We start from the raw sequence: 17,229 nt of genomic DNA on the forward strand, positions 1-17,229 counted from the left end.
ATATCATTAAAGCCCTCTTTACAAGTTACAGGGCGCTATGCGACCCTTCTCAATCTTTCCCCTCAAAGTTCGTCTGCTACGTAATACAATACTCTTATTATTGTTTATTTCCTGCAACATCGGAGGCATTTTGGGCAATACTTTTCTGTGTGCGTCAGAGCGCCCCGTTTAGTGTAATAATGCTCACTTTGTGAGAAGTGCCCCTTTTAAAATTCTGCTCCCCATCCCTTTCAAATTTCGGGCTAAGGCCTGGTGCCTGAGAGTAATAATACAATGCTGTTACTAGGGAGAAAGGTCCATTACACATTATTACATCATGGATCGGCTAAGCTTAATCGAAGGGGAAAAATGTGAACATTATTATCGTCGAAACATTGCAATGTTGTTTTTATAGATGATAGGAGTAAGTCGTGGATAAATGACAGGGAAAATGTGATACAAGGATGGTGAGATATTTATAGTGTTATATGGTGTTACGATGTGGTTATGGTATACTAGCTACAATTGGGAGGATGTAAGGATTAATTTCTACAGTTTCCCCTTGAGTGGCGGTGACTGTAATTCTCTTCGAATATATTTCACATTGTCAGACAACTATTATTTTGCATCACATACATTTTTCATACACAAGTTTCATATAAAACACAACATAGCACTGCTGGAATGACGCCGCGCATGTGCTGTCATTTATTCTTCAGTCCACCTGTTATAAACATTGAACAATGGAAGGTAATCATCTTAGGATGAAGTCCTATACTTGCAATTTTCTGCCAACTTCACTATACGGATATAGAAAGGTGTTTTCCACCAGTCGTTTTTTTTTTTTTTTTTTGGGCAAAACGCAATAAACATTTCAATGCTTTTGCGCAACGGTGGTAATATATGGAAACAAAGGTTGTACAGTTGGCAGTATTGAAAAGAGAATACACTAACGATTTTTACACCTTCCATGGTTAAGTTTGCAACACGCCTAGAATTGACAAACAAAAAACTATTGGAAGAAATCATTAAAAAGATTAAAACAATAGGTAATCGATATTCTATAAACGGGAGTGTCTCTGGCTTGATTTGGTATAGACGTCAGCATTGTCACTATCGAGAGATATACTGCGGATGGTGTTATACGAGATAGCAACATTCCCTATCTTCTTCTTCTTTAAGGATTGTTAAATCTAATTCCTAAAATCGACGAAGAGAAACAAGAAACGACCATTTAGTTTGTTTGGATTACTTGTGGAATCCTATCCCACCCATTTTGCAGGTGAGTATAGAACTCGAACAGAGATTTCCATAAACAAGTATTTACACCCATCCAGGTTTAATCGAACCGTCGTTCTGTCAGTCAGTCTGTGGGTCAGTCGTTCTGCCATGCTGTTAGAAGTAAGATATTCTATGTCTACATATTTTATGTCTACATATTTTATGTCTACATATTTTATGTCTACATATTTTATGTCTACACCAAGGAGTCCTAGATTAAGGTTTGGTTCTCTGCGGTCTTCTCCTCCAACCGATGTTTCTCTCTTCTTTCTAATATTAAACTGAATTGAGCAGCCTTGCAAGGTGTATCATATTGTTACTCTACGATATGTACTTGAGCACAAAGATTGTATGTAATTAACCTAATACATGCAAGTCAATACATGTAGTAATAAACACACTTGCCGGTTGTACAGTAATACTACAGATATTATTCACTGGAGAACTAACAGAATAACAACATCATAGTCGAATATAAATATTGCAGTAACTGCAGCCAAATACCATAAAAGCAGATTTTAATATTTTTGTCAACAGTTTTACCCGAGGTAAGGATCAATGAGCGTGCCGCATTTCATGATATGGATTCGATTCACAAGACGACCTCATTATTTGAAAACAAAATTACAAAAACTTGTGACTTGAGTATCAGTGAGGATTACAAAACTCATCAAAATCAGCAAGTTGCTTATAATCACACAGTAATCTAACTATCATGCAATATATAGTAATATCATTATGATGCAGTAACAGTAACGAAATACTATATGCAGTTATGGTCCATAGCACTAAAGTAATGGCACAATATAATATATGCCGGAATACCACGATAATGTTATCTGTAGTAAAAAACATCATAGGCCTATTACTATATGCAGTAATAGCAACATAATAATATGAACATTTATAACACCATACCACATTAAAAATTATCATACTATGTGCAGTGACAATGCAGTAAAATTTAAAGCCTTAATAGCACCATCAGTAATAGCAAAATACTATTATACCGTATATTCAGCTACAGTACAGTGATGCTACAGTAATAGCACCACAGTACTAAACAGTAAAGACACCATCGCACTACACCGTATATTCAGCTACAGTACAGTGATGCTACAGTAATAGCACCACAGTACTAAACAGTAAAGACACCATCGTACTACACCGTATATTCAGCTGCAGTACAGTGATGCTACAGTAATAGCACCACAGTACTAAACAGTAAAGACACCATCGTACTACACCGTATATTCAGCTACAGTACAGTGATGCTACAGTAATAGCACCACAGTACTAAACAGTAAAGACACCATCGTACTACACCGTATATTCAGCTACAGTACAGTGATGCTACAGTAATAGCACCACAGTACTAAACAGTAAAGACACCATCGTACTACACCGTATATTCAGCTACAGTACAGTGATGCTACAGTAATAGCACCACAGTACTAAACAGTAAAGACACCATCGTACTACACCGTATATGCAGCTACAGTACAGTGATGCTACAGTAATAGCACCACAGTACTAAACAGTAAAGACACCATCGTACTACACCGTATATTCAGCTACAGTACAGTGATGCTACAGTAATAGCACCACAGTACTAAACAGTAAAGACACCATCGTACTACACCGTATATTCAGCTACAGTACAGTGATGCTACAGTAATAGCACCACAGTACTAAACAGTAAAGACACCATCGTACTACACCGTATATTCAGCTACAGTACAGTGATGCTACAGTAATAGCACCACAGTACTAAACAGTAAAGACACCATCATACTATACCGTACATGCAGTTAGAGTACAGTAATAGCACCATATACTAAGCAGTAACAGTGTACTACTTGATTTAAATCATTACGATGAAGCCTACTTTACACAGTTATAATATGGTAATACAACAGTAGCAGCACAACAACACAGCAGTAACAACATTGTCATATTGAAACCGTACCGTAAATAGTACAGTAGCAAAATTGATATTACAGTATAACTCACAACAACACAAACATATTACCTAATTACAACAGTTATCCCAGCGCAAAACTCACACTGCTTTGGTGTTTTTAGTCCACATAAAGTTATAATAAACAAATACTCAATGCCTCTTTTCTATTATCTAATACTGACTTAAGTATTCGTTTAGCTCGGTGCCTTTTAATTGTAAAACGTGTGGCAAGTGTGTCTAAGGACACTAGCTAAGCAGGCAACACGTACACTAATTAAACTAGCACTTTTCTTAACCAAAAGGAATCCTTGCCTTCAACATCTCACCCTAGCGGCGCCTCGGAACTAGTTTTCACCACCGTTTACGAGCAGGTAAACCGGTAGGTCAATCCGCCCCTGCCCCACACGCATACCCCTCCCCGTCCACTCCATATCTCCCTCCTCTCACTCAGTTTCTAATCTGGTTAGCAAACTTGAAGTTAAGCAATATGGGTAAACGATGTTAAACCGTTGCCCGGTCAGAATCCGAACACTTTCTAACACCACAACCGATTCACACAGAGATTACAGTAACTACTGTAAATCTTAAAACTTTGTACTACAGTAAAAAGTGGATTGTGCTGACAAATCTGATAATTCGGTAGCAGGTGCTATTAGAATTACAATAAGAACTGAGGATATGTGTAATCCCAACAAATGAATTAAACCACCAAACTCAAACTTTGTAATTTATTAGTTCGGTTTAAATGATTCTCTTAATAAGAAAAAAACCTTCAGATTGCATTCAATTCGCAGTGTACCAGGGTACATGGTCTGTTCTTGCTCAATGCTTTATCCTGTCTTTGCTCCGTTCTGTATGTAACAATGCCAGCATGTGGTGAGCGAATTTCGTTCATCTTTAGGAGTCTGTTCATCCACCCCAAGCCTGCGCCCCTTTCAGTATTGTATATGATTATGCAAATGATTGTTGGTTTCACTGCTACTTTTTCTGGTTATTTGAATCGGTTAACAGGAGAGTTGCCGATTGTCGACTTTTTTCTTTCTTCTTTTTTTTTGGCGTTCAACCTATAGGTGAACGAATTTACTAGAAGTACCCATTGTAATGCTAGAAGTGATATATAAAAGCCATGATCTTTCAAACTGAGTTCAAACCAATCTGGATAATCATGTGTCGTATCACGAATCGATCGCATGATTGCCAGTTAACAATGTGATGATGTTTTATGCAAATTAGCCACTTTCACATTTATTCGATTTTATGAAAAGTAACTTGTTGCAGAATGATTGGTACTTATTATCTTGTGACCAAATCAAGAATTATGATTGGCTGGAAGTAGGTCCATTCTCTTCCTCGTTTTTAGAAATTAGTTAGCCTTGCTGCACATCTGAAAGGTGCGTAGAATCTTCGAGCTTCACACATAAAAGGTCATGTTTCAACTCTAACCAACTGTAGTCCAACCGCTGAACCGAATGAGCACGAGCATGTTTGTTTCTTATGTTTAGTTGATTTCGTGTTTAATTCATTCATGTTTAATGCATTTCATGTTTATTTGAATTTCATGTTTAATGTATTTTATTTCATGTTTAATGTATTTTGTGTTGTTTAATTTGGTCTGCTACCAGCCTGAGGAACTACTCAGAGGAAACGGGCTCAAAATGGCTGAAAAATCCTACATAGCATTGCTTCTGATGTGTTGCCTAGCAACCGCCACGGCCAGTGCTCCCGCAGCAAATGCAAAACTTAAAGGCGCCCATACCAAATCAGCACAGTTAGGATACCATCGTCCTGATTATCACGGTATAACTTACAAGGACGGTATACCGGTTTACGGTCAGGAAAGTAGCTTTTACGGGCCACGATATTTCCAAGGTCAAGGACACGAGTCCAATGGGTTACAATACCAGGAAACAGATAATGGTCAAAACCCACCAGACCTGCACGAATTATTTCAGGTACCGAACCGACATCAGTACCCGATATACCACGAAACACCGAAGGAAACCGGTATGTATTTGTTTGTATCTGTTTGTATTTAATTACCAATACACGTGTAGCATTCGTTAATTTAATAACTAGTTCGTTTGAATTCAGGGCACGTCGCGAATTTACACGTGCTTACAGAGATAAAACAAGGATTGTAATAACATTGTGTAAAGGCATACTGTAATATAATATATACATGTTTAATCAGCTGCAGTTTTGAGGCTATATGAGTGTAACACTACCGCTACCCTTCCTCTCATAAACTCTCTACAACCCCCGCCCCCCCCCCCCCTCTCGCCACTACATATCGCACTCCAAAACTCACATTTACCCAAAGAGATAGATATCTTTCCTAAGTTTTTGAAACATGAAGGCAGTGATTTGATACTAACAAAGAATAAAGTTTGTTATAACAATTATTACGCCAAAACTTATTGACCTTTGCCATCGAAAATCATGATTATTTAATGTTTACTTTATTAGAACGGTTAGTGATGACCTTGTATCTTTGACCATTAAGATGCTTCAACCAGACTATAGTACATTTACCACATTAATTGATAGAGAACATGAAAATATGTCCCCCCAAAAACAACAACAAATAAACAGGAATACCGTCACATGATCAATTAAAATCATTTGTATCCATATCCATGTCATCAAACACATTTCAGGATAATATCGATATTTATTTTCTCACTATGTTAGTTGCCTTTTACGGTTGGGTTAGATTATGATCATGTCTTGTAGTAAGATTGTAAGAATGCAAGAACAAAATGTTCGTGTAAGAGACCCAGTCTTTTCTTCAGATCTGTGGTTGAGCTCGACCCTTTGTTGATTGAAGTAGACCCTCTGTTACTTGTTCGTGAAAATGACACTTGTTGGTTTGCCTAGACCCTCTCTTTGTGGTATCATACCCTCTCTTTGTGGTACCATACCCTCTCGTGGTCGAAATATACCCTTCCTTGCTATAAACATACCCTCTCGTGGTCGAAACAACCCTCTTTTGCTCGAAACATACCCGTTCTTGCTATAAACATACCCTATCTTCTATAAACATACCCTCTCTTGCTCGAAACGTACTCTTTCTTGAGCAAGATATGGTATGTTTATAGAAAAGAGAGTATGTTTATAGCAAGAGAGGGTATGTTTCGAGAAACAGAGGGTATTTTGTATAGCTAGAGAGGGTATGTTTCGAGAGCAAGAGAGGGTATGTTTCTATTAAGAGAGGGTATGCATACCCTCTCTTAATAGAAAAATACCCTCTCTTGCTCTCGAAACATACCCTCTCTTGCTCGAAACACACCCTCTCTAGCTATAAAATATACCCTCTGTTTCTCGAAACATACCCTCTCTTGCTATAAGCATACTCTTGGTCCTGGTTGAACCAAACCTTCTCTTGGTTTCCCTGCAACATACGCCTGTTCATGATCGACTGATCCTTACATTTTCCTTTTCAGAGCCAATCAACCCTAGCCATTTTTCTCAACATACTTGTCTTGGGAGTTACCTTCGCTTGGACTGTGGAGAAGGGTACATTAAAGTTATCACGGCTACTTTTGGTAGGGTCCGTATGGATATATGTCAGTTTGATATGGAAGAGCAACTGGCTATGCCTCGGCTCTGTAAAGCAGACATATCAACATTTGAGGTCGCCCGACAGTGTCAAGGAAAGCATTCCTGTTCTGTCCATGCTACTACTGACGTATTCAGAGGAGATCCTTGTCCAGATATCCCGAACAAATACTTGGATGTGGTATATGAATGTCGAGTGCATGAAGAAAAATGTGCTTTCGATGGTAAGTCGAAATATGGTAAAGCATGACTACAATTGCCATAAAGCTTATATTTGGTTAATCGGTGAAGTTTCATCTCAATACTCTATTTCTTAACTCTTTGTTTGAACATGGGTGCAACACATATTGGTAATCATGGTGACTTGCTGTTTTTCTGCTCGAAGACTTTTTCTCTCTGTCACACTAATCATGCATTATTCACATGAGCTCACTGCTGATTTCCTCAACAGTACCTGAATACGAAACAGTTAACTTTTGCGAGGATGAGCCAGCCGAGGTAGAGTGTCCAGAGGGGTACCTTATTCGACCTCTTGAGGCCAACTTCGGACGCCAAGGTTCTGACGTGTGTAATGAAATGGGAGCAAATCAGCTGACACCACTTTTCACCGAAGAAGAAATGGATTGCAAAAATCCCAAAGCATTTCAACAAGTTTGTGAGCTTTGTAAAGGGAAAAGAATTTGCGAAATCCCAGTCACAAGAAAGAAGTTTAATGCCGAAGAACAATGTCCAGGAATACCTAAGCAATATTTGTCCTTTCAGTACTACTGTATCAAAGAAAACGAGCCAGGTAAGAGCTGCAACATAAAAATAAAAATAAAAAAAAATAAAAAAAATTATTCACTCGAACATATCCAATTTTCGTGTAGTGTTTTTAACCGCTATAACTACCATTACTATTAACAATATCACCTTACTAAGGGGAACCTTCTTAGGATTTCCCCCACTGAAGTGCAGTTAATTTGCGAATATTTTGTGATTCCATTAAGTTCGGACAATGTTTTCACGCATACATTGTTGCAATATTTACAGGTTATCCCTTGCAACTGACACCAAATAGCTTTCGTCTAAAATGAGAGCTGAGTAGTACTTTTTAATAGGAGTAAAGAATGACAAAATCATATATTATCTCCACGTAGTGTTGCAGATCAACTGAACGTAGACCATTGCATTGTGTGTATACATGTTCATACTTAATTGTATTCTACATGACATTGTTAGTTTTAAACTTAACAACACTCTATCTATCGATGTAGCTAATCGACGTGATATTGGGGCCATGGAATCACCTTTGCTCATGAATGTAATGAATATTCAATTATCTTTCTAGATGAGGATGATACCTTTGATGGGCTTCCGGATATACCAGATATAGTAGAAGAGGTTACCACTGGTAAGTATTTATTTTCAATTTTAGATAAATAGTCTGTATGTTTTGAAGTCCATATCTAATAATCTGTGAGTCACGTTTGGACCATCAAAACATAGTGACTTACGTTATTATATAATTTGACACGGCAGCACTAAGTAAATCCGTGATTTGTGCTTCATGCCTAATAAGCTTAACGGAATTGTCTGGTGGAAGATTTTTATACATTTTGCTCATAGTTCTTATTTTTCTTTTTCTAACCATGTGACAGTTTACCCAATTCGACGATTTCTCCTTGCAGAAATCTGGTTTTCAAATTCACCAGTTTCTCACCAAAAGCACCGTTTGTTCGAACGCATTAAATTTCACCGAAAATTAAGGAAGAAATTAATCTGTATATAAACGGGGTTTTTGTTGTGATTACTGTAGGAACCGTATGCAGCGTGGGTTATGTCGCAATCTGCATTCGCCCAGATGACGTCTTGTTCGCTACTGTTTAAATTATACTTGAAATATCGATCCTTTAAAAAATCGTTTTTCTGTCAAACGCAATATTAGCATATCATACTTTGAAAACATGTTTGGAAAATTGTTGATCGGTTTTTAAGGTAACTTTCAAGGGCTACAAGTTCTATTAAACATAAACGTACCGGTATTTTATTCGGATCGAATATAATTATAGCTATAAACTAGACTACTCTACAGTGGATATCATATGGTAGTGTGATTAGACGCGGAATAGAGTGAATGATGTGGAGAGGCGTGACATAGGACAGTATATGGTGTAAATATATGAAAACTGAAAATTGACATTTTTTTTAAAAATAAACATACTTTCGAATTCGAAGGAAGTAATATTCAATTTAAAGGGAAACATTCGTATTGATCAATTAAGATAATCCTTTGCCCTGGTAACGTATGGATCTTGTACTGTTTGCACCTTACATAATACCGTTTGTTCATTGTAGTTTATCTCTTTATTAATACAGAGGCACCTACGCTTCCGACTACCACAGAACCGTCCACTACCGGTGAGCACAACATATTCAGAAGAAAATCTTGCCACGTGATTACCACGTGATATCTGATAGTATCATCCATGCAAGACAACATTTATATCATCAAAATTGTTGCTGGATTTTTGAAATAGCGTTAAGAAACTGTTTATCATGCCGCAGAAGTAACTAACATTATTAAAAAGGTTATAAGTAACATTGTAATCTGTGTTGTTCCGAGTTAAGTTGTCGAGCTATTTCTAGTAAACCTGGCAAATTTAGTAACCAGACTGCATGTTCACACAGTTTCCATACGGCCGTGTTTGATGAAACAATGAAAGATTTATTTCTATGTTATGCCCTACTTCCTTTATTTTGACGGGAGGGGAAATGAGGATTATATTATTGTAAGGAGAGTGTTACGGTTTCTAGATTAACATGTATGTAATATACAGCTGAAGCTATTCAGTATGTTTTCTTTTTATACTTTTTGTGGGCTGGGTCAGAAACAAATATCGGTTTTATTCATGTGTTAATCAAATTTGTCTAATTTTTTTTATGAACTAGCTATCGTAGCAGAAACTACAACAGAACCAGGTGAGTTTGGCAATAAAGGATTTCTTCCCTAAACTGTAAAAGTTTCATGGTTTTCATAAAGAAAACGTATCTTGCATACTATTATTCTTCACAACCATTATACTTGAAGAAATAATGATAAGTCTCAACATTTCTGTTGTAATTTCTTCCTCTTTTTGTTTGGTTGGTGTTTATAACTGAGACAAACAACATAATAAAGAAACGGAAGTTACACACGCACAACCGAGACAATAGGAATCTATTCTCTCTAAGATTGGCTATACGTAACACGTACAACCGACACAAAAAAAAAAAAAAAAACGAAAGTCACACACGCACAACAACCAGACAATAGGAATCTATTCTTTCTAAGATTGGCTATACGTAACACGTACAACCGAGACAAACAAAATAAAAAAAAAACTTTAGTCACACACGCACAACAACCAGACAATAAGAATCTATTCTCTCTAAGATTGGCTATACGTAACACGTACAACCGAGACAAACAATAAAAAAAAAAACGAAAGTCACACACGCACAACAACCAGACAACAGGAATCTATTCTTTCTAAGATTGGCTATACGTAACACGTACAACCGAGACAAACAATATAAAGAAACGAAAGTCACACACGCACAACAACCAGACAATAGGAATCTATTCTCTCTAAGATTGGCTATACGTAACACGTACAACCGAGACAAACAATATAAAGAAACGAAAGTCACACACGCACAACAACCAGACAATGGGAATCTATTCTCTCTAAGATTGGCTATACGTAACACGTACAACCGAGACAAACAATATAAAGAAAAACGAAAGTCACATACGCACAACAACCAGACAATAGGAATCTATTCTCTCTAAGATTGGCTATACGTAACACGTACAACCGAGACAAACAATATAAAGAAACGAAAGTCACACACGCACAACAACCAGACAATAAGAATCTATTCTCTCTAAGATTGGCTATACGTAACACGTACAACCGAGACAAACAAAATAAAAAAAACGAAAGTCACACACGCACAACAACCAGACAATAGGAATCTATTCTTTCTGAGATTGGCTAAGTAACACGTGTAACCGAGACAAACCAAGTTTGATCTGAACAGGTATATCATTAAGTTGACTGAACCTTTCATTGGAATGTGGTTTACTGTATAAGTAATGTCCGCTCTTTCTGTTTCTTTAAAGCAAAGTCACAATTGGTATTTTTTTTCTTCGCCCTTTTCAGCTGATGTCGCTACCAGTTCTGCAACAGGTTTGTTGGATACGCTCTTCTGTAAATGAGGCTAACAAGTAACTAAGATTGGAAAATTTTTCCATTTCTTCTTTCATTATCCGACGTTTCCGAATTAGAGGATTTGAAAGAACAACAGACACCAACGAAGTATGCTACATTCTCAAGAAGCGAACAGTACAATTTCGGCACATTTTATTGCTGAATTACATTTGTTTTAATATCACTGAGTTCAGTTAAATGTGGTCTTTATCTCTAATCCAGAGTGAAAATTTTTCTATAGAGTTGTCTTGCAGTGTAACCTCCAGATAAAAAGATGTAGTAACATGTTTAATGCAAATGATAATTGCAGATATTTGAGTTATAAATTAAAAAAAAAAAACCATCAAGTAAATTTCTCCGTGACAAGATTGTTAAACAATGTGACAATACTAAAGTACAATCGGTTCTTTGTAACTACCTGCATTTTCAACATCCCAATTGTATTGCTCAATATACAAGGCAACTTTCCCTGTATGCCTTTTTCTCTCGACTAGTTTCCAGTGCAGAGACTACAGTGGAACCTTGTAAGTATGATGATATATGATATGGTATCTCGAATCTTTGAAATTGTATATTTTGCAAATCTTTTTTATTTTTTATATTCAACTGACATTTGTTGACGTTAGACCTTTAATGAGTACAACAATTAAATAGTCCAACCAATAGTGTAAAGAAATATGAAAAGTTAGTGAATTAAAGTTTATGTTTCCAATCTGTTATAGATATGTTTATCTTCCCTTTGTCCTCAGCTAATGTCGTTACTACTACTGCATCAGGTTTGTGGTATCAACTGCTCTATAGCTATGTTTAATAGAAAGTAGTTTTCCTGCTATAAAAGTTAGATAAATACCTTCAAAAAAGCATTTCCATTCTTCCGCATTAGTATTTAGATATCGAATTTTCTGCCTTTATTGCTATTTAATAAAAGCATGATCCTCTGATTTTTTTTTTGATATACGGCTTGAAATATTGCTTTTCTGGTTGAAATCAACTGGTTCTTTTTTCAAATTTTCAGTGCAATTTATAGAAAGTTTTGATTGTTGAGAATGAAAGGTAACCATAGAATTTATTACTGATTACTTGCTGATTGCTTGAAAATGATTTTAGGTTAACGTTGGGGGTAATTACAGTACAGCAACTTTGTGGTTGTTCAAGATATTCGATATTGGTCATTTTACATTTATTCGTGTTAGTCACGTTTGTTGTTGTGGTTAACATAAATGTGGATCAGCGTAAGCAGCCATCTGAAGTACTTTTCAAATGTACATAAGGTGTATTTTTCCGACCCACCCTTTTTTTTTCTGTACATATAAGGGACATTAGTTTCAGATCCTCTTATCGAAGGTTATTACTAATTTATTCATACTATCATGAAGTTAGTAAAACTAACTATATTTTATGGCTTTGGTAACAAATACTTTAAAAGTGTTAATTGTTTCTTTTGTTTTTCTAAAGTAGTATTCCAATAGTAATGTGGTGATATTATGGATGAGAGGTATTCATTAAAAGCGCAAATCAATTGAGTTTAGATAATAACTATAGTCAAAACCTTAGACATTTGGCAAATGGTGATGTCATTGTGAATTACATTTATTTAATGGTAAACATATGCTTATCTTGTATGCTAATTAACTATTTTCTTGGGAAAGGTTCATAGTTGTTTACGTATAGCATACGAATATTAGTTATCTTATTTGCATTAGGTCCAGGCGGTGATACTTCAAGTGAAGAACCCGGTAGGTGCAAGATATGTGCTAATATATACTGCAAATGTTATCATTATTTTGTAGGGTTTGTTGACATCTTAATTGATTTATTGAGTCAAATATATCTCGTTTTCTTTTTACGTATAGCATACGGATATTAGTAACCTATTTTGTGTTTCCCTTCATTTCTCACTTTATCGTAGACATGTATCTCGATTATACTAACAAGGTATCTGCATATATACAGGTTGTATGCTGTATTATTTGTATATGACTTATATATCCGCAAAGGACGATAGTGTTGGTCACAGTACTGTATCGCTGAATGCATACTTGAAGGTGTTACGATAATTTGCGTTCTATTTTAAATTCCCTATTCAATAGCTGATGCTGGAGGCGTGGGTAAGTAATCAATGCTCTGTTGTCAAATGCAATGTTCATCTCATCTTCGACAATTAATTAGAAATTGAAACTTTAAAACTAATTGGACGAAAACTGCTCCTTTTCAGTTCTAAATATTTTGGATCATTTAGGTAAAACGGTTGTGTGCGCTTAGAAGGAAATTCATCAAACTGTACAGGGCACATTAAAAGGATATTCAAATAGTTCGTTAAATGATATGTTAAGATCATTTCATGCAAATAAACAATTGATTATTTAATTTCATTAACTATCGATATGCCATAATTAACTTGGCGGTAACTCTATTACCTAACATTAATAAGGAAGAAAGGAAGATATATTAATACAATTCTATTTCACCTTCATTTTGTACAGCCGCTAATCCTGCCAGCGGTAAATAGTCAATGTTAAGCCAGAACTCCGTCGGATTAATGATGATCGCATGCCAGTTCACCTATACCTACTCATTGTTTCCTTTGTGAAGTTAATGAAGCAAATACACACTGATTTTGTGTTTAAACTTTATAATTTATATCTATATCGTCATTCAATCAAGACAAGTGATGCCACTCTTGCTTACTTAGTTGCTATAAATTACCAAAAGCATATATTCATCTGAACTAGTTTGCTGTTTAAAGTGACCTTCTTTACATTTTCTTTTCATTTAGGTCAAAATGGATTAGGTCCAGGCGGTGATACTTCAAGTGAAGAACCCGGTAGGTGCAAGATATGTGCTAATGTATACTGTAAATGTTATCATTGTTGTGTCGGGTTTGTTGACATCTGAATTGATTTATTGAGAGTCAAATATATCTCATTTTCATTTCCTTCTGTTTGATGTACTTTATGATCAAGTAAAAAAGTTTCATGAGATGGTTTTCGTGGTCTGCTGTTCTTCTTCTTCGTTAGGAACAGTTAACTTTATTTTCTTGTGAAAAATCTGCCTTTACCAACAATGTGATCATCTGTCAGATATGATCAATGGTCTTCTCTTTTTTGTAGTTAATAAACTTCTTTGTAGTTATTGAAGCGGATATCAATTTTAATTTTTATATATAGTTATTGCTTGTTCTTCGTTAAGATGTTGTTCCACGATGCATATAATGTAATCTATGTTTGGTTTCAGAATCTGAGGAAGAGACTACTGATGAAGAGGAAGCTGAAGAAGAAGAAGAAGAGGAAGCTGAAGAAGAGGAAGCTGAAGAAGAGGAAGCTGAAGAACCGGAAGTTGAAGAAGAGGAATCTGAGGAACAGGCAGATGAAGAAGAGGAAGCTGGAGAAGATACTGTTAATGTTGGAGGTAGACAGCTGTTTTGTTTTTAAGTTAAAATGACCTCATTAAACGAGAACGCTCTCGATTAATTTTGAATAATTTTGTATCACATTGTCTTAAAAACGGGTGTGTAAAATTAGAATGAATACTTTTTAAAGTAGAGGCCAGCGCATAATAAAATTCAACCAGTTCGGCAAATGCATAGATCTTATTCTTCGTATTTATAAGTGATTATCATAGGTAACATAAGTATTAGCATTAAATTTGTTTGTTCAGTGAACATGTTTTTAATTACAAAAATGATGATTTATGACATTAACTATCGTTTCGCCATATTCACTTTTGGGTAACTCTATTACTTAACCTTGAATTCGGAAAAACAGAAGATATATTATTACAATTCTATTTCACCTTCATTCTCTACAGCTGCTCCTCCCTCCGGCGGTAAGTAGTCAATGTTAAACCAAAAGTCCGTATGATTAATGTTCATCGCATGCCAGTTCACCAAACATTTTATCATTTTAAAGCTTATAAAGCAAATACAAACCGGTTTTCGGTATACACTTTAGAGACTATATCAATATCGTCATTCAATCAAGACAAGTGATGCCACTCTTGCTTATTTAGTTGCTATGAATTACCAAAAGCATATATTCATCTGAACTAGTTTGCTGTTTAAAGTGACCTTCTTTACATTTTCTTTTCATTTAGGTCAAAATGGATTAGGTCCAGGCGGTGATACTTCAAGTGAAGAACCCGGTAGGTGCAAGATATGTGCTAATGTATACTGTAAATGTTATCATTGTTGTGTCGGGTTTGTTGACATCTGAATTGATTTATTGAGAGTCAAATATATCTCATTTTCATTTCCTTCTGTTTGATGTACTTTATGATCAAGTAAAAAAGTTTCATGAGATGGTTTTCGTGGTCTGCTGTTCTTCTTCTTCGTTAGGAACAGTTAACTTTATTTTCTTGTGAAAAATCTGCCTTTACCAACAATGTGATCATCTGTCAGATATGATCAATGGTCTTCTCTTTTTTGTAGTTAATAAACTTCTTTGTAGTTATTGAAGCGGATATCAATTTTAATTTTTATATATAGTTATTGCTTGTTCTTCGTTAAGATGTTGTTCCACGATGCATATAATGTAATCTATGTTTGGTTTCAGAATCTGAGGAAGAGACTACTGATGAAGAGGAAGCTGAAGAAGAAGAAGAAGAGGAAGCTGAAGAAGAGGAAGCTGAAGAAGAGGAAGCTGAAGAACCGGAAGTTGAAGAAGAGGAATCTGAGGAACAGGCAGATGAAGAAGAGGAAGCTGGAGAAGATACTGTTAATGTTGGAGGTAGACAGCTGTTTTGTTTTTAAGTTAAAATGACCTCATTAAACGAGAACGCTCTCGATTAATTTTGAATAATTTTGTATCACATTGTCTTAAAAACGGGTGTGTAAAATTAGAATGAATACTTTTTAAAGTAGAGGCCAGCGCATAATAAAATTCAACCAGTTCGGCAAATGCATAGATCTTATTCTTCGTATTTATAAGTGATTATCATAGGTAACATAAGTATTAGCATTAAATTTGTTTGTTCAGTGAACATGTTTTTAATTACAAAAATGATGATTTATGACATTAACTATCGTTTCGCCATATTCACTTTTGGGTAACTCTATTACTTAACCTTGAATTCGGAAAAACAGAAGATATATTATTACAATTCTATTTCACCTTCATTCTCTACAGCTGCTCCTCCCTCCGGCGGTAAGTAGTCAATGTTAAACCAAAAGTCCGTATGATTAATGTTCATCGCATGCCAGTTCACCAAACATTTTATCATTTTAAAGCTTATAAAGCAAATACAAACCGGTTTTCGGTATACACTTTAGAGACTATATCAATATCGTCATTCAATCAAGACAAGTGATGCCACTCTTGCTTATTTAGTTGCTATGAATTACCAAAAGCATATATTCATCTGAACTAGTTTGCTGTTTAAAGTGACCTTCTTTACATTTTCTTTTCATTTAGGTCAAAATGGATTAGGTCCAGGCGGTGATACTTCAAGTGAAGAACCCGGTAGGTGCAAGATATGTGCTAATGTATACTGTAAATGTTATCATTGTTGTGTCGGGTTTGTTGACATCTGAATTGATTTATTGAGAGTCAAATATATCTCATTTTCATTTCCTTCTGTTTGATGTACTTTATGATCAAGTAAAAAAGTTTCATGAGATGGTTTTCGTGGTCTGCTGTTCTTCTTCTTCGTTAGGAACAGTTAACTTTATTTTCTTGTGAAAAATCTGCCTTTACCAACAATGTGATCATCTGTCAGATATGATCAATGGTCTTCTCTTTTTTTTGTAGTTAATAAACTTCTTTGTAGTTATTGAAGCGGATATCAATTTTAATTTTCATATATAGTTATTGCTTGTTCTTCGTTAAGATGTTGTTCCACGATGCATATAATGTAATCTATGTTTGGTTTCAGAATCTGAGGAAGAGACTACTGATGAAGAGGAAGCTGAAGAAGAAGAAGAAGATGAAGAAGAGGAAGCTGGAGAAGATACTGTTAATGTTGGAGGTAGACAGCTGTTTTGTTTTTAAGTTAAAATGACCTCATTAAACGAGAACGCTCTCGATTAATTTTGAATAATTTTGTATCACATTGTCTTAAAAACGGGTGTGTAAAATTAGAATGAATACTTTTTAAAGTAGAGGCCAGCGCATAATAAAATTCAACCAGTTCGGCAAATGCATAGATCTTATTCTTCGTATTTATAAGTGATTATCATAGGTAACATAAGTATTAGCATTAAATTTGTTTGTTCAGTGA

At 35.5% G+C, this 17,229-nt stretch overlaps 1 protein-coding gene across 1 annotated transcript in view; it reads left to right on the plus strand.

Moving 5' to 3' along the window:
- Positions 1 to 1,101: 1,101 nt before the first annotated feature.
- LOC139963204 (uncharacterized) overlaps positions 1,102 to 17,229 on the plus strand; it is a 63,207-nt gene continuing 47,079 nt past the window's right edge. Inside the window, exons 1-9 of the mRNA XM_071963773.1 lie at positions 1,102 to 1,261; positions 4,846 to 5,227; positions 6,667 to 7,005; positions 7,233 to 7,571; positions 8,112 to 8,174; positions 9,140 to 9,181; positions 9,713 to 9,742; positions 10,969 to 10,995; positions 11,766 to 11,792. Of these exons, the coding sequence (XP_071819874.1) occupies positions 4,879 to 5,227; positions 6,667 to 7,005; positions 7,233 to 7,571; positions 8,112 to 8,174; positions 9,140 to 9,181; positions 9,713 to 9,742; positions 10,969 to 10,995; positions 11,766 to 11,792 (1,216 nt within the window). The 5' untranslated portion in view covers positions 1,102 to 1,261; positions 4,846 to 4,878. The remainder of the gene's footprint in view (positions 1,262 to 4,845; positions 5,228 to 6,666; positions 7,006 to 7,232; positions 7,572 to 8,111; positions 8,175 to 9,139; positions 9,182 to 9,712; positions 9,743 to 10,968; positions 10,996 to 11,765; positions 11,793 to 17,229) is intronic.

Source organism: Apostichopus japonicus, chromosome 21, assembly GCF_037975245.1.
Source record: "Apostichopus japonicus isolate 1M-3 chromosome 21, ASM3797524v1, whole genome shotgun sequence".
Taxonomy (NCBI): domain Eukaryota; kingdom Metazoa; phylum Echinodermata; class Holothuroidea; order Aspidochirotida; family Stichopodidae; genus Apostichopus; species Apostichopus japonicus.